Source organism: Uranotaenia lowii, chromosome 3 (genome assembly GCF_029784155.1).
Source record: "Uranotaenia lowii strain MFRU-FL chromosome 3, ASM2978415v1, whole genome shotgun sequence".
NCBI lineage: Eukaryota > Metazoa > Arthropoda > Insecta > Diptera > Culicidae > Uranotaenia > Uranotaenia lowii.
Genome location: NC_073693.1, coordinates 191,603,168 through 191,626,493, shown reverse-complemented (window position 1 = coordinate 191,626,493; position 23,326 = coordinate 191,603,168). Strand labels below are relative to the sequence as shown.

At 34.8% G+C, this 23,326-nt stretch overlaps 2 protein-coding genes across 2 annotated transcripts in view; one reads left to right on the top strand and one right to left on the bottom strand.

Annotated features, from left to right (window-relative positions):
* Positions 1–2,322, bottom strand: part of LOC129758376 (uncharacterized) — a 201,976-nt gene extending 199,654 nt beyond the window's left edge. Inside the window, exon 1 of the mRNA XM_055755880.1 lies at positions 2,035–2,322. The gene's annotated coding sequence lies outside the window, so the exon portion shown is untranslated. The remainder of the gene's footprint in view (positions 1–2,034) is intronic.
* Positions 1–23,326, top strand: part of LOC129758377 (neuroligin-4, Y-linked) — a 260,978-nt gene that overhangs the window by 4,466 nt on the left and 233,186 nt on the right. The window contains exon 2 of the mRNA XM_055755884.1: positions 9,361–9,524. Within this exon, the coding sequence (XP_055611859.1) occupies positions 9,361–9,524 (164 nt within the window). The remainder of the gene's footprint in view (positions 1–9,360; positions 9,525–23,326) is intronic.

Below are 23,326 nucleotides of genomic sequence, written 5' to 3'. Positions count from 1 at the left end.
GTTTTGTTTTTGACTCCAGCGTTTTTTTTAAAAGGACACCTGACACCTTTGAACCAAATCCAACACTAAGGCAAATTCTTACTATAATTTTCATAACATGCGTCTTATGAGCCGATTTTTAGGGTGCAAAATTGTTTTTCATAAGAGTCTTATGAAATTTTTGTAGTTTTCATAAGAACATCTTATGAAAAAAGAGAAGAAAGTTCCAGTGAAGTTTATGTTTTCCTTAAGGGGGGAGGGGGGGGTTCGGGTCTAACACTTTCAAAAAATCGATTTTTTTATTTTTTATATTTTCTTATTGTAAAACATTCAAGAATGTTGTGTCAAATTTTCAAGTCAATTGAAGCAAAACTGTAGAAATTATAGGACTTTATCTCCTCCTATCTAATACTGCAAGAAAGCAAGAGCAGAAACTTCAAACGCGTTTTTCTCGAAAGCACATTTTAAAAGTCCATGGGCATCGTCATTTGAAAACTACTTATCCGATTCTTTTCAAATTTGGAACATATTTTCTACATATAAAATACCAGACCCCAACGTTTTTCTTTTTTATTTTTTTTTACTTTGGGGAGATTTTACAGGTAAAAAATGGAGGATTTTTTCGTGAAAAATCGTAGTTTTTACTTCAAACAGCCACAAAAATTTCATATAACTTTTTTTAAGTTAAACAAAAACGTTGGGGTCCAGAAAAACTTCTATTAAGAATATTTTGCTCTTATTTTTTGACTTCAGATGATTCTGTGCTGAGATACAGTGTCCACTGCAAATCCTGTTTTCTAAAAGGCATTCTCGGAAGTGCTCCGTCACCGGCTCATTTTTCAATATTTTTCTACGAAAAAAATACTAAATGTTGTTTTAACAATGCTTTGTATAATGCAAAAAATTTAAATACATTTGTTTGAACGATAGCTCTAGAAAAAAATCGTGAAAATGGTGTTTTTTTTACCCGTTAGACCCTAAACCCCCCCCCCCCCCCCCCCCCATTAAAAGAAATGAAATTTTGATCTTTTAATTGATAAGTTTAAGATGCAGTTTTTCTGGTAAATGTTGAATATATTTGTAAACTAAAATACTTTTTCTGTTTTACTTTGCAGCGTGTTGACCGGCACCAAACGCAAGGTCGATGATATATCATTTCATCTTTCCGTGCTCGAATGATGTTTTCAATGTAGCTTCAACAGCTGAAAATTGCACCAAAATCGTTGTTCTTTTTTAAAGCATTTTCTTCCTTTTTATGATTAAGCCCCAGCCAAGGTTGCAGAAAAAAATTCTGTGTTTTCGAGAAAAAAAATTCTGATTTTTTGTGATTTTACCCAAAAATTGTGTGATGGTTTTCTGTGATGCTATTTCCTTTAATTTCATTGAAAATTCATGATAAATTGGGTCTTTTTTACATTTATGTTGGGTCAAATCAATTTATTATTTATTAAATTTTATATAGGCCAAAAAACTTATAATTTTGGAAATTCTTTTCAAATTCAAAATTTCTGTGGAATCTGTGAATTTTTCAAAATTCTGTGTCCTGTGACACAGATTCTGTGATGAAAATTTGCTTAAAATTCTGTGAAATCACAGATTTTTCTGTGACTTCGGCAACCTTGGCCCCAGCCCAAGAAGCCTTCAGTTAATATCAAAATTTTCATAAAGCATTTTTATCATAGGAATTCTCAATTTTAAATCACAATTTTCAATTTATAATCTGAATTCTGACTCTGACTTCTTTTTTCAAGGATTTCAAACGGCTATCAACCTCGAATTTTTTAAGTTAAAACGACTGTTTTTTACAGTAAAAACAGTCATTTTTACTTAAAAAATCCAAGACTGATAGCCGTTTAAAATCCTTTAAAAAATCAACCAAAACATTCGTTCCATTCATAAAGACTCTGACTTCAGAATTCAAAATCGGAATTCTGGATCAAAGCTTCTTATTAAATTAAAAAACACGGAATTAGCTTATTGTTTATTACAAAAGTTTTTGAATGTTTCCATCGTCGTCATTCGTTGCGAGAATTATCTTATTATTTTTTAACTTACCATCGAAAATTTTGTTGGGTCCGAAAATAATTTCAACCAAGATTTAATGTGTCTCTAAAACAGTTCCATGTGTCGTTTAATAGCAGCGTTCGCTTGGCTCTGGAATACCTTCTGGTGCGTTCGTCAGTGATGTTTTCTTAGTTCAATTGATTTTTAATTCACTTCCTGCTCCCGGATGAATGTACGGATTCCTTTCGTATTCCAGCTGCAGCAGTTGCGATTCCCGTTTGCTGCAGACAGATACACGCAGCTAGACGACGATGCTGCTGCGTTTGTCCACAAACATGAAGTTCTATATATTTAGCCAGCAAACCGAAACACGGGAAGAAGGAAAAACACACATTTCTTAGCCATGCGGCCGCTATTAGGCAAAAGTAATTTGCAAGTTTTGACTCGGTGAGATGATCGTGACCAATCTGGAAATCGGACAAATAATTTTATGAGAAATCCGTAAATATCATGAATTTTTCTAAAAAGATACAACGGTTCACCGACAGGACTTGAACCCGCAATCTCAGCTTCAGTGCAACGGCGTGTTAGCCAATTTCACCACGGTGAACGTGATGGAATCGTCCGACACGAGCGTACACGTCAAGCTCTGCCGATCAACTGCTGAACCTAGAGATGCCAATGTGCCTGATTTTTTAGGGTTTGCCTGACTTTTCGAGGCTCTGCCTGACAACCTGATAAGCCATTGATTTTCCTGATTTTTGAAAATATGCCTGATTTTGCCTGATTCTTGCGAATGTGATGAAAAATGGGTAGTAAGGAACTGGATTAGGTACCATAGCTGAAGTTAAAAGTGAAAATGTGGCTGAATCAAAGCAATCGAAAGATTCCATTTAATTCTTATTTAAAAAAGGAAATTTGGAATTAAAGGGAATCTTTTGATTGCTTTGATTTAGTAGAATAATCAACCAAGTAGGCTTACAATACATATTAGAGTGAAAAAATGGAGCGCTGCTAAAAAAAAGGTCATCACTTTGAGCCAAATTTCCGTTAGTTTAACATAGCCTGATTTTGCCTGATTTTTATTTCACTAGATCCCTGATTTTTGAAAAAAAAAAATGATGGAAACCCTGGACCTTCTATCGAAACACCATGTATATCCTGCATGTGATCTTTCCCACTATTGATCTCTCTTGTTTATCTATCACCACCAGGGGTACCAGATAGTTTCGAATAAAAAATGGAACACGCACAGAAGAAATCAGGATTTTTCAGGACACCTCTCGATTCATGCAGCTCTGGTTAGACAGCATAAATAAAGGCGAAATACAGGTGCTGTAAACACCTTGATTCATGTAACAGCAGTAAGCAGCTTCTTGGCTAGCCTGTAGTTCATATAAAAAAAACCATTTAAACATCATCTGAACCGAACATTATCATCTGATAAATGGGTTTAACTACTTTATCACATATTCATTCGATTTTCTCATAGTTTAACTAAAAAAACGATTATATTTGAGATGTTTTTATGAAAATCAGGACAATTTGAGAAATTCTAGAGACCAATTTTCAAAAATCAGGACAACTCGAGAGTTTTTTTTAAATATCAGGGCGGTCTCTCGAAAATCAGGACATATTCTGTTAAATCAGGACATTTGGTACCTCTGATAATCACCCTTCGACTCGGGATTTTAGCCAAGCGAGCACATGGTCGATTGCTTCGGGATTGCCGCAACTTACAGTCAAATGAAGAAGCAATCAGTGCTGCTCAAGGTTCCGAACATACCAGTTACACAGGGATGTGTGGCTCTGTAGAAATCAATACTAATGTCATGAAATCGCTTGGTACATCTTTGTACCTCAAATGATCAAAACAAGAGAGATCAATAGTAGGAAAGATCACATGCGGGATATACATGGTGTTTCGATAGAAGGTCCAGCAGTTGATCGGCAAAGCTAGACGTGTTGGTCGATTACATCACGTTCACCGTGATAAATTGGCTAACACGCCGTTGCACTGAAGCGGAGATTGCGGGCTCAAGTCCTGTCGGTGAGCCGTTCTATCTTTTTAGAAAAATTCATGATATTTACGGCTTATGTTCTTTCTTTCTTTGATATCTCATGTTTCTCTAATACTTTCCATCACCTTCGAAAATTTGATTATTTTCAGGTACAAAAATGTACCAAGCGTTTTCATAACATAGTATTGACAGAAAAATTGTTAACTCTTATAAAAACTGCTCTCGTAATTTTCAATTGTCTAGGAAAATTCATTGTAAATAAAACTGTCACGATTTTAGATCTTTGTCATGACAAATTCAATAAGAAGTATTTGCAGTTTTAAAGAAAAAACGTTTTTCGTTTTCAAAATAAAAACATTGAAACCGCCTTGAATTTGAAACTTGAAATAAATATTTAGATTATCACAAATTTCACTTTTTCTTTGGAAGAACAATGAAATCAATGTATTTATAAATATTTTCTATAAAAGAAATGAAATAAATTCATTTTAGCTTAGCTTAGCTTAGCTTGATTGACTACTCACATCCGCCCTAATCGTTGAACCCGAAATGCTATTTAAACAGTTTTTAAATTAAAGATAATTTTTTAACCATTTTGTTCATTATTTTATCAGGCATAGAAGTTGAAAACAAATGATTTTATGTTTTTCAGTGTTTTGAAACAAATACATTTCGAATTCCACGATCGCAGGCGTGGCTCAGTAGAACAAGTTCCACATCGCCAATGGTTGCTACTCCGTGATTGACCGAGGCCACCAATTTTGAACAAGGGTCAAAAGAATGGTTCTTGGGATTAGAAGCTCATTCTCAATGCACAAAACTGATGCTCTCTCTTTGACCATCAATAACGGCGCCGGCCACGTCCTAGTAGTCAATGATAGTTAGGAAAATAGAGAAAGGGATGAAAGTCATAAATTTACGCTTAAGGACCGAGGTCACCTCTGCATCGTTGCAAAAAAAAATTGTATGGGAATGTGGGCAAAAGGATAAGATCTGGAAACACTTTTGACAAGTGTATGGATCTGACTTTGATCAATCTCCTAAAATTTACCAACGAAACTGCAAAATAATATCATACACACTAGATGCTACATTTTTCCTAAGGTTAAGGATCGTTATCTGAAGCTGTTGTAAATAAGAGTTTGAAAATTGGCGAACAATTACAAATTACTTTTTTGTGTATCAAACCTAATCTGAAATATTTTGGAAATTTATTATTTCTTAAATGCATTGGTGTGTGATCTAACTTCCCAAGCAACCAAAAATTCGAATATCACTTAAGGAACGAACTAATAAGTTCATATGTAGCAGTACAAAAAGTTCTGTGGAACTTTTTTGCTGTTCACAATGCTTTTTCGAGGTCCATGGAACTTTATTCTTTATCAAGTTCAGCCAATACTCAAAAAAAGCTTTAAAGTACTGTTTTGGTTTCTGTTTCTTTCTTTTGGGAACTTTAAAATTTGTATGAAGAAAAACAATCTACTTGTTGCGTACTTCTCATTTTTTTTTCAAAATCAAGTAGCTATCAAAGGGTTGCAAGTCTTTTTGTACAGCTCAATAGTTCGTAAAAAATCTCTGTTGCACTATTTTGTAATTTGAAAGTTTTTTATTAGTTGCAACGAGCGTTCAGAAGCAACTTCGCAATATAGAAACTTCAAAGTAGATTTAAAGGCTTAAATCTACTTTTTTCGAACTTCCACACGTGTTTTCATAAATATACATATCGTTACTTGGGAAAAACAATGTGAAGTACACATTTAGTTCCAAAAGATCTTTTTAACAACTTGAAAGTGGGAATTAAGTAGGAATTAAGAACCTGAAAGTCGTTTGAAAGAAAATCATCACATCGAGTAAAATCGCTGCCTACTCATGATGTTCATATAGAGCAGCAAGTATGGATCTCGACTTTCAAGCGGTGAGCTCGGGTTCGAGGCTTGGTAACAACATGTTATTTAAATGTTATGTGAGTTAGTTACAAATATTGTTGATTAATATGAATCAAATTAGCGGACTTGAGAAGGCAATTGGAGGAGCGAAAAAATATTTTTTTCGATTTTTTATGCAGCTTATAAAGTGGATTTTGAAGCTGGTTAGAAGTTGTTTGGCGATTAATGGAACTTTTTGTCAACTTTAAAGTTCGTTTAACTACTTAAAAATTGAGCTGAATAGAAGTTGTATTAGCATACTCGATTAAGCTGATCAAACCTGATAGAGGAATGTTATCCGAACTTTTGGTTGCTTGGGTTAGCTTCATGTTTATTTTTCAGTCGAGACTTAATAACTTTTAATGATTGTTTCTGTGACAACCCAACTTTATTTTAGAAAAGACTTTAAACACAATATGTTTACATATAGCTCCACAGATACCAAATATTTATAGTTTATTACTCTACTGGTATCAATCTTTTGAAAACCCCTAATTTGACGTATTCCTAGAAGATAAAACATTCCCCACATATCTTAAACACCCAGATAAAAAAATTCGCTCAAACTTTCTCCATCCCTATTAAAAATAGCTAAAACCTTGAAAACGTTTAACTAAGCATGCTTAAACAATTTTAGTGAATATATGCTGGGGTAGATTGTCACACAGTGCGTTTTTAATTGTTAATTTATTATTGAACTAATTATTTAAAAGATTTAAGAGCGGTGTGAAACTCAAAGTGGATTCAAACTGTTTTTCATGAAATGATCAAGTTTTCACAATTTTTGAATGTTGGATATTCGACGCAATTAGGTATGAATCCTTTAAATTGAAAAAAAAAAATCTTTTTATTTATGAAACTTTCAACATCGATTTCTTATTGACAGTTTTAAAATCATTCCCCGATTCCTTGAACTAAATACTCGCTCTTTAATCGAACGATATTATGACCAAAGGGTGTGTTCGACTAACGAAACTATTCGAATGCCGATGGGACGTTAAAGGTGACATAATTTTGCCAAATTCCTTATTTACATCGAAACAATTGATGTATTAAAGAAAGCAAACTTATGAGGGGTAACGCAAACTGAATACGAATACTTAATTCTTAAGAGCTACGAACATTGTATTAAAATTTATAAACACAACAGTTATGTCCAATAACTTTGCGATCTTCGAAAAAACAGTTCATGAAAAAATTTGCCAATCGATTCTAGCGTAAAAATAATGTAATAATTATTTGAGAAAATATAAATTAAAATAATTCTTAGCTTGGGGTTTTGTTTATGTTCGCCATGCCACATTCTTTTGAGATTTTCGTATTTGCTATCAATTACTCTTGTATGAAAAACCTCGGATCTGTACTTTTTCACCCACATTTTCCTTCACAAGCTTCCAAATTACACGTCTTTACCGTGCATCTTTTCTCCTGGGAAGTTCTCTTCTACATCCTCAAAATATCCAAGAAATCTTCATGATAAATTTTCGGCTTTGACTTAAAATTTACTTCAGCAAAACATTAACTATTTGAATTCGAATTTGAAAGGACTTCAAAAGAAATGAAATAAATTCATTTTATCGATAAATAAACATTTATCTTACGAATTTCTTGCTTCGAAGGGTAATAACAAATTCGTTTATGTGGAATGATTTACAAATTTTTGTCTTTGTATAAAGGATCAATTTTCTTATCTCACATGGTAGCTCTGCATACTATAATGGTTCAATTAAAACAATTAAAGAGTTTTAAATATTGTATCTAAAGCAGCAAATAAAAAAAAATTATCGTGGCTCAAACACACGAATGAAAATACGATCAATCGATGCATAAAGTATGGGTTAAATAAATTTTAGAGGCTATTTAAATGACGAATGATTTAAAAAGCATGTATTGTGTTATGATTGGGACTGAAACTTTTATAACCCATATTAAAAAGCACTGCCTAAAACCTGAAAAACTAGCATTTGAAAGAAGTAAAGTATTCCCGGAATCAAGAAAATCTTTAAATTTTCAAATTCCGTCAACTGGGGTATCATGCAACAATTTTGAACTTCAATAGATTCAAAAAATATATAGGTATATGTATATATCATCAGAAAATCATTCAGCTTATGCCGAAAAAGTTTCAAGGTTGATGGGAAATCAAACTGACGTAGTCAGAAAAATTGTTGGTTTCTACAGTAATTTTCATTCTTTTAAAAACATTCGATTTTCAAACTACTTGAAAAAAAAAAGGATAAATTGCAAAAAATTTGGTTTGGGTTGAAAAATCTTATCATGTCGTAGTAAAATTTGAAATTTTTGATGATTTGTGATGCCATTAAGGCCATAAAACACCATTTGCAATAATTGTTGGTTTTGTACGATCAAAATTTTATTTTATTTTTCTCTGACAATAAACTGTGATATCGTGTTGCATACATTTAGGGATAAAAAAAACTGTAAAAAATTCTACTGGCTGAAATCATGAAAATAAATGTTCTGATAGATGAAATTTCGAGGATATGATAGCTCTAGCATCTTACAAATGCTAAAACGACCAACCTACAGAAAGTGTACTATGTATGCCGTGACCGGGATTCGATCTTATGCCCGTTGGCTTAGAAGACTTGAAGGCTATTCTCTATGCCACGGGCTCCGGCTTATTTTACTGCATTTTACCCCAGACAGGTTCGGGATTGTCCGAAAAATATATTTTTCACTCCAACAGTGTTGATTTAGGATAATAAAACCAATCTAAACTTTGTAGGTGATATCAGTGAGCCAATTCGTCATACTTGGTGAAGATTTTTATGGCATGGAAAAATGTTAAAATGTGTTCTTCTATTGCTCAATTTTTTTAAAATTTTTTATAACAATCATTTTCTAATCATTAAATGCTACCTCGATAACATTATATTGAATTAAAAATTGAATATGTGCTGTGGTATCCAAATGTTGCATCTAGTCCTGCTGTTGCATGATCTGGACGGTAATGTGGAAATTTCGATAAACTGATTTGGTTGTTCTTACAGGATTAAAATATATTTTCTGAAATTAACGAGTAGCGCGTACTAGCCTCATGTGGTCTCTATAGACATTCCTCCATCAAATACCTAGTTATTTTTTTAAGTAAATTAACATCATATGTAAATAATTTTACTATACTTAATGCTTAGAAAACGCTGAAATTTTTTCTCCAACCACTGACTGGCATTTATGCCCTTAGGTTTCTTTCCAATCAAAAAAAAAATTATTTAAAAATTTAAATAAACTTCACCAAAATTCCATTCCAGCTGTCAATTCACCCATTCTAAGATATCCCCAATACATATTTACATCGTTGCTTTCGACCGGTTGCCAATTGTTTCGCCAACCCACTTGAAATCTGCTAAATCCCGGAACACTAATCCGTCTTTTCTGTTCCATTTTTATTTTCTTCCTCCGCACAGGTTCAGCCCAGTTTGTCCGCAGCATCTTCCCGATATTGCCAATGAAACGGCGGCCCTAGAGCGGATGCCACGTGGTAGATTAGAATATTTAAAGCGATTGCTGCCATACCTAAGGAATCAGTCCGAGGATTGCCTGTACTTGAACATCTACGTCCCAACACAAGGTAACTAAATGTAGAAGATTGAGGAGGGATCACAGCATGATATTGACTCAGGATGAATGATTGGTTTCGTGTTGTCTCATTTTCCGAGGGAGGGATTGGAAGATGGCCATCTTCGAGGGAGAGGCCAACGAAATTAAGTTATCATGTCAGACACCCGCAGAATAAAGCGCTCTTTCCTTTGGAAAAGTTAGTTTTTTACGACCTTTTCCCATCCTATATTTTCTTTGGATCTTTGGATGTTCTTCTTCACGTATACCTAGACCCGAAAGCGGGGAGGATGCTGGATGAACGTCTTAACGTCGTCGTTGGCTCAGCGGCGCCGATCTGCCATAAACTTTGAAGGGATCGTAAGAAGCAGCCTGTTGGGAAAAGTTTATACGTGGTTGTGATGTTATTAGACAAATTCATAAATTTCACGCTGGAATGCGGTGCGTTTCCTAATACCATACATGCTACGAAGCTCTGACCCGAGATAACGAGATATTTTCTTGACCCGTGATGGTGAAAAATCTGTGCATCTCACAAGCTGATTCTGTCTGTGCAAAGCAAAAAAAACTAAGAAAAACCTGAACAATATGCAGCATATCAAATAAGTCTCCATCTATAGCGAGTGAAGGGACGAAATGAAGCTGAACCTTGCTGTAGCTAATCGTATATCTGACCTATGTATAGCAAAACTTCATTGCAGTTTAAAGGGTGATACGGTCAAAATTTGGTCAAGGGAAAACGCGTGTAAATCGGTGAAATTGTTTATTTAAAAAATCAAATTTAATTTCTTTTTTTAAGTTTAATTAGTATAAAATTCAGGAAAAATATTCAGTTAGGCTTCCGCTTTTCCAAATCCGAATTGCCGGGCCTTACGCTTAACCCCTGCCATCAGATTTTGTACAGCCACCTTGTCCACCTTCTTCGCCGCAGAAAGCCAGTTTGCCTTGAACTGCTGCTCGTCCTTAGCAGTTTTTTGGTCTTCTTTAGGTTCCGCTTGACAATAGCCCAGTATTTCCCAATTGGGCGGAGCTCTGGCGTGTTGGGAGGGTTCTTGTCCTTGGGAACCACCTGCACGTTGTTGGCGGCGTACCACTCCATGACCTTTTTACCGTAATGACAAGATGCCAAATCCGGCCAAAACAGTACGGAACAACCGTGTTCCTTCAGGGAAGGCAGCAGACGTTTATTCAAACACTCTTTCACGTAAATTTCTTGGTTGACAGTCCCGGAAGCTATGAAAATGCTGCTTTTCAAGCCACAGGTACAGATGGCTTGCCAAACCAGATATTTCTTCGCGTACTTTGACTGTTTCATGTGCTTGAAAATATCTGCTACCTTTTCCCTTCTTTTTGCCGTATAAAACTCCTGTCCCGGAAGCTGCTTGTAGTCGGCTTTGACGTAGGTTTCGTCGTCCATTACCACGCAGTCAAACTTCGTCAGCATCGTCGTGTACAGCCTCCGGGATCGCGCTTTGGCCGTCGTATTTTGTTTATCATCGCGATTTGGAGTCACTACCTTCTTGTAAGTCGATAGTCCGGCTCGTTTTTTGGCTCGATGCACGGTTGTAGACGATACACCCAGCTTATTTACGGCATCTCGGAGAGAGAGGTTAGGGTTTCGCTTGAAACTACCGGCAACTCTCTTTGTCGTCTCAGCGGCTTCCGGTTTTCGATTTCCCCCCGATCCAGACTTCCTGGCTGTCGACAAACGTTCCCCAAACACTTTAATTTCATTTGTAACGGTTGATTTGGCAACTTTTAGCGATTTTGCCAGCTTTGCGTGCGAGTAGCTCGGGTTTTCGCGATGCGCGAGCAAAATTTTGATACGCTGCTCTTCTTCCTTGGACGGCATTTTGACAACTGAAGAGTGAATTCCAAAATCAAAATAAGAGCAGCATTCTACACACACACACACACCTTCAAAATGAGGGGTGTTCAGGTTTTTTAAATGCAAAATTGAAAGAAATACGTCAATATTGACGAAATTTTGACCGTATCACCCTTTACGTTAGGACTTTGTAGTGGTGAAAATATAAAACGAAATGTCAAGTTTAAGAAAAATGATAGCTATCTGGCAGCTTTTAACTATTTTAAAATTTTACTTAGCAATATTGTTTAACTTGAAGTTGTAATAATGTATAAATCAATATTTTAATATTTTTTTGTCTCTCAGCATAATACTGTTAGTAATACTTAATTTATGGAAGTTTAGATGGCATACTCTGCACATTATATTCTCCAGAATAAACAGACTGTAACATAGAATAGTTGAAGTCGTTGGACTTTTGCCTTTTTAAAATAGAGAAGGGATTTAATACGACTTCTGCATTAAAAATATCCACTCTGAATTTTTATACATCAAATAAATTTTCCATAACCGGTTCATAGAAATCACTGTCCTGAGTTTATGAATGACCGTATACCATTTCAGACAAAGCATGTTTTGTGACTCTCCTTATTTTGAGACTTTCCTTTCGCTCTCAACATGGAACATGGATATGAACGTAGGACATCGACAAAAACCCCGAACGAAAAAGCCTGTTACCATCATAAAAGACTCCAATATGAAGTGTTAACCTTTCCCGAAACACAATTTTCCGAATTCCGTCCGATGTATCGCCAACCGCACCCAATAATGGTGGTTGATCTTCGTGAACCAAACACGGCAGATGCTTCTATGGGCTAGAGATGTGTGTGATCTAATATACCACCATATAGGACTCTTAGTATCAGAATGCCGGCGCCATTGCCTGGTCTGCAAGCAAGAGTCTAACGATGACGACTTTTGAAGGACGAAATCTAATAAGGATCTGTAAAGAGGCTTCTTTCGTTCGGCAAATAGCAACGGAAAGTAAAAATTTACGATATCCCGAAAGAAAGTCTTTTCTCTACGGAAGAAGCGAGCCCAAGAAGAAAAACTTACTCTATATTCGACCTCCACAATATCGCCGGAATCGATTCGACGCAACGGAAGACGGATGAGAAGTATGAATGTGAAAAGCACCAGATTATATTTTAATATTGGGTGGATCTGTCGGCCCACTCAACAACAATTCTGCCGATATCGAAATGTAATAAAATGAGACCTTTTTCCGATTCGTGCCTCTTCTCATCGGTCCTTTTTTGGGTTTTGCAATTTTCTTCTCGACTTTTTTTTTTGTTTCAATTCTTCCACCTTACCCTACCTTACCAAGAAACAGTTCAGTGTTTCCTGAGTTAACTGAAGCTTGTAAATCACTGGAACTTTTTACACTAATTAATTTGATTGTTGACAAGAATCAAATTGATCAAAATTGTGATTAATATTGAAGTTTGAAACTGTTTCGCCCGGAACTGTGTCCGTTTCGTTGTAGAGGTTTTTCGGAAGTTCTTCAAAACGATTACGATCATTTGCTCAAAATTTAATCCCTTAAAGGAGATTGCAAATTTTAATTTTTATGAAGTTTTGTAATTATGTATTCTCTTAAAAATATATGTTGAGCACATGTTGCAAAATTCTGATTGTTCAAGCATAAATGCACTTAAAAAAAATCATGGCGAAACGTTCCTTATTTGTACAGCAAAAAGGAGCTATAAGTTATGATTTAAATTCAGCAGTAGGGCTAAGTGGGGTAATTCCGAACAAACGCCGTAAGTGCCGTTAGGGTCATAGTAAGGTCTCAAAACTGATCAAATGTGATAGTTTGTCATTCTATTGTTTAGTTACAGTAGTAACTTGTAAACCTAACTATGTAAATTTTGTAGTTACAGTTTTAAACAAAATGCATGTCTCTGAGAAACGTAAATCGTTTTGAGACGTGTCTTATCAATTGACTCCCTCGTCAATGTGAATGGAGATAAAATGTTGTTTTTAAAAGTTTTAAGTTTAGTTATTGATGCTTGATGTGGTGTGGTAAGATTTTCTGTTGAAAAAAATTTCCACCCACGCACAGAGAAGTGTTCATATTTACCCCATATTTTTCAAAATACGGGGTTATTATGAACACGTTTTTTCTGAGCACTGGTTGATTATTAAAATTTACTTTTTACCGTCAAAATCACGATAACCATTCTAATCTTGAAAATAAGCCTAAAACATCAATTTATAAGTTTTTTAGAATTGTGAGTCTGCGATAATATGAAAAGATGCTCCCTCCTATGTAAAACTGGAAATAGCTCATAACTTTTCAACAGCCAATTTAAAACCAACAAATTTAACTACAATGCACTGTTTAGAAGAGGTTTCAATCTAGGAATATAGCCAATATCAAAAGTCATCACGTAACTAAAATCGATACAGTGTTCATAATTACCCCATAGACAAGGGGGTAATTATGAACAAACTGGGTAATTATGAACAAACGTTTTACGTCCACAAGCTGCAACTTAAAAATTAGAAAAAATACTCAAATGGAGAAGGGAACCACTCATTCATTTTTGGTTAATTTTCAAAATTTTAACATTAAAGAGTTACTTGTTTGAGCTGATAGTATCAAAAACTGAGCAATTTTGTTCATAATTACCCCACCTAGCCCTAAATAAGAAAAAAAAATCTGTTTTTATTGGAACTCTCTTTGACCTTTAAATTATCCTGTATTGTGTTTCATACATAAATAGATAAATTTTGAGCTAAGAATTTCACATGAAATATGAAGATATTTTACTGCTGACTTACTGCTGTTTTTTATTCAAACCTTGTATACTTTTTCGGTATCTGTTAAATATAGGTTGGATTATAACTCCTTAATGAAACATAACCAGCTATAAAATAATATAAAATATCGTGATTCATAAACACGAGTTTTTTGTGCATCTTAACTAATAGTTTCAGGTAAAAATCCTCTACACAATTTTTGAATATTCAATCAAAAATCAAGATATACTACTGCTTAACATAACGATAGCGAGCACGCTTACGGTTTATCTTATATTTTTGCAGATCAACTTTGTTAGTGATAAGCTGTATATACGAAACTAAAAAGACAATATACGCCCAAAGAAGAAAATTCCACAAATTGTGAAGAAAATGAAAAGTTTTAAAAACTACCGCACCGAATATTTCTGACATTGAATCGAATGGGAATGTTGAATTCTATTTATGACTTACCAAGTATTTAGGCTAAACGTTCCTTATTCCACTATATTTTATCATGGGTCTTACTGTTACCCGAGCAGACTTTTATGGCAAAATTATAGCAAATTTTGCTATCACGCCCTGAGAGCCAAACTTGCTCTCATTTTGCTTGACATAAGGTGGTACACAGCAAAAATGAGAGCACAAATTTCCATACATGGTTAGCAAAGTGATGCCTAATTTTGCTAAAACTGAGAGTTCAATTACACCTCGATTTCTGAGAGCTTAGAAAGCATAATCATGCCAATTTTAGGCATCAAATAAATTTCTTTTATAGCAAAATTTGGCGTCAATATGCTTTCAAACTCAAACTTTTGAAAAACGACGTAGTACGTTCACGTATGAAAATTTGGTTCTCATTTTTTGCTGTGTATCACCTTAGCCAATCAAAATGAGCGAAAATTTGATGCATAAGGCGTGATAGCAAAAAATTTCTGATAGCGTTTTACCGTAAAAGTATGCTCGGGATGGGACTCCCCAGGCAGTAAACGTTTGAAATTATACTAATCATCTAAGAACCTTTGTACAGACATCGCGTGCAAATATAGGTACACGAAAGTAAACAATTTTTGTTTAACGTAGTCTAAAATGCTTGAATTGTCTTCACAAAGGCGCTTCTAAAGTAAACCCTAAAGAGACTACATACAAAGAGGCGCAGTCTGATCCCTTTTGAAATAATAATCTTGCAACCTGGCTGTGGGCTGCATTTAAGACTGCTTGGTTTTGCTCGATTGGAATGACACTGACAAAAAATCGAAAATTCCAACCGTGACATTTCGTCTCTTTGTTTACTAAAGGCTCGTTAGTAAACCCGAGCAGACTTTTATGGCAAAATTATACCTAAGGGATGAAAATTCCGGAAAAAAATAACTGAAATCACCTATATTGGGATGAATAATCCCCTCTGAAAAAACGCCTGTATTTATGCAATTATAAGGAAATACTCTAGCTATAATATGAGGTAAATGTTTAAACCTTTTAAAAATCGCCTTTACTTATGCAACGTGTATAACGTTTATCATGTCGGTTATTTTTTTACGAATGTTTGGTTTTAATTTCATAAGCAACTTTTATAGAAGTTCACAAAGTTCGATCTGACCTAGAGTGAAGTTCGCTTTCGCTGATCATAGTTGAAAATAAAACAAATAAAAATAAATTTTAATTATGTGCAATTCCATGTAAATACTTGAAAAAAATTATTTTAATTCATGATTCTGAAAAAATCTGATCCTACTTACAGATTTACTTCTGTAAACACATTCAGGTTTTTTCTTATCAAAATTTAAGAATTTAATTTTAAACTGTCTAGATTTGAAATTCTAATTTAGATTTCCAAGGAAAAAGAGTAGATTGGGCTTTAAGATAATAATTCAGCCAGATTTCATTTTCTTAATTAGTTAAAATACTTCTGGTCATACTTTAAGTTTTTTAAAGATTCATATTTCAAAATTAGTTCAGATCTGAAATGTCAAATCAATTTAGGTTCAAATAATCGACCAACCAAGAATACAACACACAATAACCGGATTTAAAAATTTAATCTTTGAGCCTTCACCGGAATCATCAATTCCTTCACCGGAATCTATCAGCAGGAATTCGAAAATCTGGTAAAAATACCATTAAATGTTTTCTTTCAAATCGATTTTCAATTAAATTAAAAAAAGAACTTACCAAACGCTCCCGGTTCTACCTCTGCCCTGGTTTTCTATACCAACAAAGCTACCGAAGCTAGTAAAATTAGTCAACCTGCAAATGAAGGAAACATAAAATAAAAATAATAATGAACAATTTTAAGATTTTTTACCACTTCGTTATTCGGCCATGATTCGGTTTTGTGGTACTGATCAACCGGGGCCAGTTCCTTTACGAATCCACCAATTCATGTTATCCACCTACCACAGTCCCAGAAGCAGCTTATATCTTTGTGGCTCGTTGAAATTTACTGGCTGGCGACGTTCATCAATTCTTAGTTCGCGGTGGTCAAACTCTGAAACTGAAATTTGCAATAATTAACAAACATTGTATATTTTTGACTCCCCCAAATGCTTACTTTTTCAGACACCTTCCCACCTCCACGACAATGCAACCTACCAGCCGGGTGCTGGAATCTCTTCATGAAACCAAACAAAACCATGTTCCAACTGTTTCAAGTATATTCCAGGGAGATGGTCGAGTTTGATTTTCGTTTAATCAACTGATCTTCTGGAAGTGGAGGTACCCTGCTGTCTATCATTTTCAGGACCACTTGGTTAGATTGGTGGTCTGAAATCCTCCTCGCCGGAAGCCAAGCAAACCGTTTTTGCTGAGCCATTGTTTCCGAAAGCATTACAAGATTCCGCGCGTTGTCGGCTGCTATTTTGACTTGTGAGTTGCCTTTCGACTGAGGGTTTTCGTCGGAGGAGCAAACTATCTTCTTCCTCTTAGCTGTAATAAAGTATTTCAAGTTTAATATTCCTATTTTCATCGGTTCAAAAGCACTTACTGAACGAAATCTTTTATTCTGGATTCCAGTCTGTGGCAACGAAAACAAACAATTCCCGACTGACTGAATGAACACGCAAAAAATAAAACAGTCAAAACGACCATGGTTTGAGCACATGCTAACCGCACTCAATGAGGTATACTTTTACTAAGGTGGCGCAAAAGAACGCACACTATTGCACGTAGGAGAGAAAAAGGAAAATAAACATAAACAAAGCCTACGTCGCGACGCGTCGTTGTCAGGGAGCTCAATTTATTCTAGGCAAAATGCGTCGTGAAAATGGTCGGTAGTGACGTCACTTCTGTCATGGTAACATGTTTTCGAGGAAAAAACTTTACTACTACCTTTGCAACGTTTCTTTCTAATCACCTCTCTTTCCACCACATTGAACCACACTGTCTAATAGTTTGAGTCCATGCTACTGTAAATACTAAATTCAGTAGCAATGGGTTTTTTTTACGCAAATTAAGCAAAAGTCATGACAATTTGGGGAAGTGCTAACTCGGCAGTAAAACAAATTTTTTGCTAACGGAAAGTAAAAGCAAATTTTTTCTAAGTGGAACCTCGAAAGTTTTGTGTGATAACTTTCACACTAAAGCTGTTTGCTTCCAAATTCAGAATTCAACAAAGGCAGGTATTATGATTGCTGTTGTAAATCGGCCGACTATTTTTATAGATCTATATACATTTATTAAAAGGAACAGTTTTTCTCACTGCTTAGGTGGATCGTATTCGTAGTGAGAAAATATGCATGGATTTTATCCAAATTTAAAACATAAAATCAACTGTTTTATGTTCGATTTATTAAGCGTTCACTGGCCATACATCTTTTTTTAACGGAATCAGATGTAGCTTCTTTTAGAATATAGGTTCTCGTCGTAGAACAATTTTTAAGCATTTATTATAGGATGTTTAAAATGTTTCCGAGTTCTTCTTTTTACTATCGTAAAACTGATTTCGAAGAAATGAGAAATTTTGCGAAAATTTAGTACATCAACAAAACTCTCATCAACAACATAATAAAACTCGGCTTATATATTGTAAGATTTCTATAACATTATAATTTAAATATTTGAATTAACATATCCGAAGAAAACTGTAATACTGCAATAGAAAAGTTGCTAAACTTCAAGATAAAAATAAAATTTAATCCCAAACTTTGATTTATTTCAAACAATTTTTTAAATACTTCTTTAACCAAATTTTCAATAAAATTTCTGATAACATAACAGGGCGTCAGATTAAGTGATTTCGCTGATATTCATAAATGTTTAGAACACAATGTTAGAACCAAATTTAAGCACCAAATGTTTATCTTTTAGTGACATTCAGCTTTATGATAATGATAATGGTTAAGCCTAAAAATGGTACTTTTATTTCTATTTCAATTCTTAAATGCAACTCAGATTTTTATTGTTGGTATCAAAGAAAACTTGGTTATGATTAAAACAAAAAAAAGAAGTCAAATTTTGCAATTAAGAAAATTTTACATCAAAGGATGCTACCACTTAGGTCTCAGATTTGTACTTTAAAAAACTGAAAGCTAATTCACATCTAATAAAATTGAAATAAAAAAATCACCATAAGATAATGCTAACAGCTTGCTGTTGTGTAGCTTCAGCATGCAATTGTCTAAAAAAAATGTTGACGCCTTATTTATGCCCAAGTTTGCTATCATAATAAAGTCAACAGCAAATGCTGCTCTCATTTTGCTGCTGACAGCTCATTCTGGTCTCAGCAAGCTATTGAACGAAATTTTTTGACGCCTAAATGATGCCTAATTTTGCTTTCACACAAAAGTCAACAGCAAATGTTGCTCTCATTTTGCTGTTGACAGCTCATTTTGGTCTAAGTTTGCTAGCGTTTTGGCCATCAAAGTCTGCTCGGGTAATCAATAGGCTAAATCCTAAATTCATAGATATAAAATTTTGTGGTTTTTAAGATCCAAATTCTTCAAATGACTTTAAATATTTGAAACAATCATTTTATGCTTAAATTTATGACAAATAAAAAGATTTTTAATGTATTTCTATGTTTCTTATTTGGAATTACTTGTTCTTCATTATAACCCCGAGCAACCAAAAGTCCCATATCTACTTAAACGCGTGCTTCCAAAGTTCGAATTTCGCTGAATAAAGATTCCAAAGGGAATTGGTACCGAACTTTCTCGAATGCGAGCATGAAAGTTACAAAATGTTCCTCGGATAACCTTTTTGTGGCACGTCAATCGCATCACTCAGTGTTGAAGTTACAAATTGGGTCTCAAATAGTCTTCTTTGGACTTGAAGCTCCAAAAAGTTCCTCAAATAGCCTTTTTGTGACATGTCCGCCATTTCATGAATATGAGTTGTAAACGAACATCATGAAATGGCATATAATCAATGAATCATTTTTTGTAGCTTGGAAATTGTTGAAATATATAATTTATAATGAAATTTCAGCTCAGAATAACTTAAAGCTAACTCGCAAAGGATTGTTTTTTAAAATAGTATTTTTTTTTCATTAAAAAAATCGTCCAACTCTATTTACTTACCACGAATTTATCACACACTGAAATTCAGTTAAAGTAATTCATGCATCAAATATCTAGATAGACTCAAGAATATGTATAATTTTATGCTTAAAAGTTTTAAACATGGAATTCCAATTATTTTTAAACCGACATTATTTTAACGGATGTTTGATTTATATGCCGTTTCGTAATGTTTCTGATTAATAATCAACATGTGTCTTCGCTGTTGGCCGCTGGCTGCTTTTGCAGGTATTCTAGGAATTGTGGTGTTAGGAGGAATAAAGATGGATACCGAGAAACCGACAGCACCACCTGGCAGGGGTGTTATACTCCTCAAAACAGCACAATGTGTTCTAAAAGCACAATGTGAACGCAAGCTTTCTAGAACTGCGCGCACGGCGATAGAATATCTACTGCTCGCTCTCTTACTGCGCGCCGATAACCGGATTTTCTGAGAGGTTTCTCACAATGCTGAAAAACACAATGAGCTGATCCACTCTGCTCAATGTGCTGCTCAATGTGAACTCTGGCTTTAGAAATTTGCCAAGCACGCTTCTTCGTTTTATTTTTTCTTCTCATCAGTAGAAAACAAAAACGATCATCGTTCGTCCAGTCCGGCACGAAGACACACCGCCTGCTTGCAAGGAAGAAAATAACTCATAAACAAGCAACAGCAACAACACAAAAGAAATTCGGTTGGGCTCGGCCTGCCGGCTGCCGAGCAGCGATGTCACGCAAATCTGTTTATAATTCTGTTAAATTGTACACGTATGGACGAAGATCAAACTCATTTATGATACAGATTTTTTTTGTGGCAACGGTGTTCGGCAGCCGGCAGGCCGAGCCCGCCCAAATTTTGGCTTTGTTGTTGCTGTTGCTTGTTTATTGGGAAAGAATTCGCTTTCGTTTGTTGAATTCAGCGTTGTGGTGGTATACTGGTACACATTGTGCAGCTCAATGTGCTGAGGGCTATCGTTGCGTAGCACAGTGATTTGCTTCGATGTGGCACATTGATGGACAGCTAGCTCAGTCAGTGCTTGGTTTTGCTCTCTCAATGTGCTATGGAAAAAATGCACGTTGAGCTCATTGTGTGAGCGAATGACACCCCTGCCACCTGGGCTGGTGGTGACCGAAGTAAGAGAGGAGAAGAGAGTTTTTTTTTTGCTCATTAGATTACTTTTGAGCTGAATAGAAGGCCGTTCACATGTAATGGAACTTCAAAGTTTCAATAAAAACGGGGGCTAAATAAAACGAACTTCAGCACATTCATTATGCTGATTAAGCTGTGGTTGACCTTTTTAACGAGACTTTTGGTTGCTTGGCGCGGGCATTTGAATGTTTTTTACCTTAACATATGAGAAAAAAAAAATTCAGGCTCTAGAGCAGTGGTCTTCAAACTTTTTTCGCTCGCCACCCCCTTTTGCAAAATTTTCAAGGTCAACGCCCCGTGGACAAATTTATAGAAAATCTTAAAAAATATATATAATATGGATCGTTAAAAACCATTAGCTTTTGGCTTTGTGTTGTAGTAAGACTTAAATAAAAATTCATTCAAATTTATTTGAGGCGCTCAGAGCCAAACGAGAAGCAGATATTGGGGCTTATTCTGCGACTCGAGTGACGTGACTCACGAAATTTCACGTCTTCGTCCTGACTCCAGAAAATGCTTCAGGAAAGAAATTTGAGTATCGATGAGCTCTGAAGACCAATAACAGCTCATCTGAACGAAAATTTTGAGGCTAGAGAGATTATTTAAGCCAGCAAAACGATATGAAATTTCGTAAGCCTCGTCATTCAAGTCGCAGAATAAGCCCCATTATAAGTGTAAAAATGATCGTTTTAGATTTAATAACGTCAAACGATTCTTCATATTTCAAACTATATTTTGTGATTTTTCAGATTTTTAGAATTTTATTTACATTCTATTTCATTCGGAACAAAAAGTCTATTTTTTTTAAATAAATTTATGGAAAATGACCAAACATAATAACTTAAAAGCGCGTTTTCTCGAAGTTATGATCTTATACCCTTTTGGCTCCAAGGGCTTCATATTTCATAACCTCCAGTAAACACTTAATTACACTGAATTCAATGTAGAGTTTCCTGGAGAATTACTCATACTGATACTTTGTTTTGATAATAAATCAAATATCTTAAAGTTTGGTAAACAAAATTCTTGTTATTGAACACAAACCTATTACTGTCAAGCCGGTAAAATAACGTAAAAAATAGTATTATTTCTTGATATCTCAATTCGAGTCCTGTTCAAAGTTATGCAGCATTTACGAGGCTTCAAATTTAAATTAGATTCTAGTAATTGAATTTCTGCAATGTTTGTGATAACCGAACAGATTAACAGCTTATCCATTGCATTAATTGAAATAAAAATGAACAAATAAGATTCTCTCACCTTAAAAAACTTTTTCATATTTTCTTTCCTAAAAATATATCACTAAATCACAGATGACGCCGTTCAGATTCTTTCGATGGAATTTTCTGTTTAGCAGATTTATTGAGACAATACTTTTTAAAGATAATCAAGCGTTGCAATCTAAAGTTAGTATTTTTTAATATACACCAGAATCATCTTACAAAACAAGATCAACTTGTAGAGCATATACAAAATCTGTGACAATTTAAAAAAATCTTTCAGATACTTTTTATAAAAAAAAAACTATTTAGATACTATCACAAAAACTTTCTCTGCAGCTGCAGCTACATGATTTAATCCTGAACCTGATTAAGTTCTAAGACGTAATTTCATAGTTTTGCATCGAACTTAAACGCGAAAATGTGAATTCCACCTCACCGCCCCTTTGAGCCCATCCAACGCCCCCCAAGTTTCAAAATTGAGCTCACCGCCCCCCTGGAAGCTTTCAATGCCCCCAAGGGGGCGGTAGGGACCACTTTGAAAACCACTGCTCTAGCTAGAGGATTAAACTAGTTAAAATTAAAATGTTACATACATTCCCACGCCGTTCGCATAAATCTTAAATAAGTGATTTTTTTTATTAAAGAGTAAATTTTCATTTTGTTTCAATTAGATTAAAAATCATTTTAAGTCAATCAGAGTTAATGATGATGCTTTGTGATGTTTGGCACTCTGAGTTTGGTCTCAAAAAATCTGGAAAGCCTTGTCAGTGGACGCTGTATTGTGCTGCAAATGAATTCCAGTGCGTCACGTCAGCGTTTTAGTACTCAATGACAGCGTTGACAGCTGACGCGACGCGACGTCCGACGTGCTATTGTGCGGGCGCCTTTACCCATTCATGTTTTCGAACATCTATTTACTTTTGTTTGGAGAATATTTAAAAAATATAACCAGAAAAGAATAGCTAGCGATATTGACCATGATATTTCCTTAGCAATAAATCCAATTAACTATGTCAAACTGTTCCATTTTTAGAAAAGTTATAAGGCAAAGCATGTAAGATCGCCGGTATTATTTTTTTCTGATGCCCGGATATTTCATACCAAATTTGGGAAAAGTCCGAACCAGCCGGGGTGTCCGAATTTTATTGAAAAAAGCAAAGACAAGAGCAAATACATTCATTGTTAATTCATACATTTCACTTCGATTTCCAATATAAAGAATCACAGTTGTCTAAAACCTAACTAAAAAATCTTCAAGGCTTTATTTTACCTTACAGATGTAGAAGTTTCTGAACACTGTTTTGAATATGATAAATTATCCGGGAAAATTTTGTT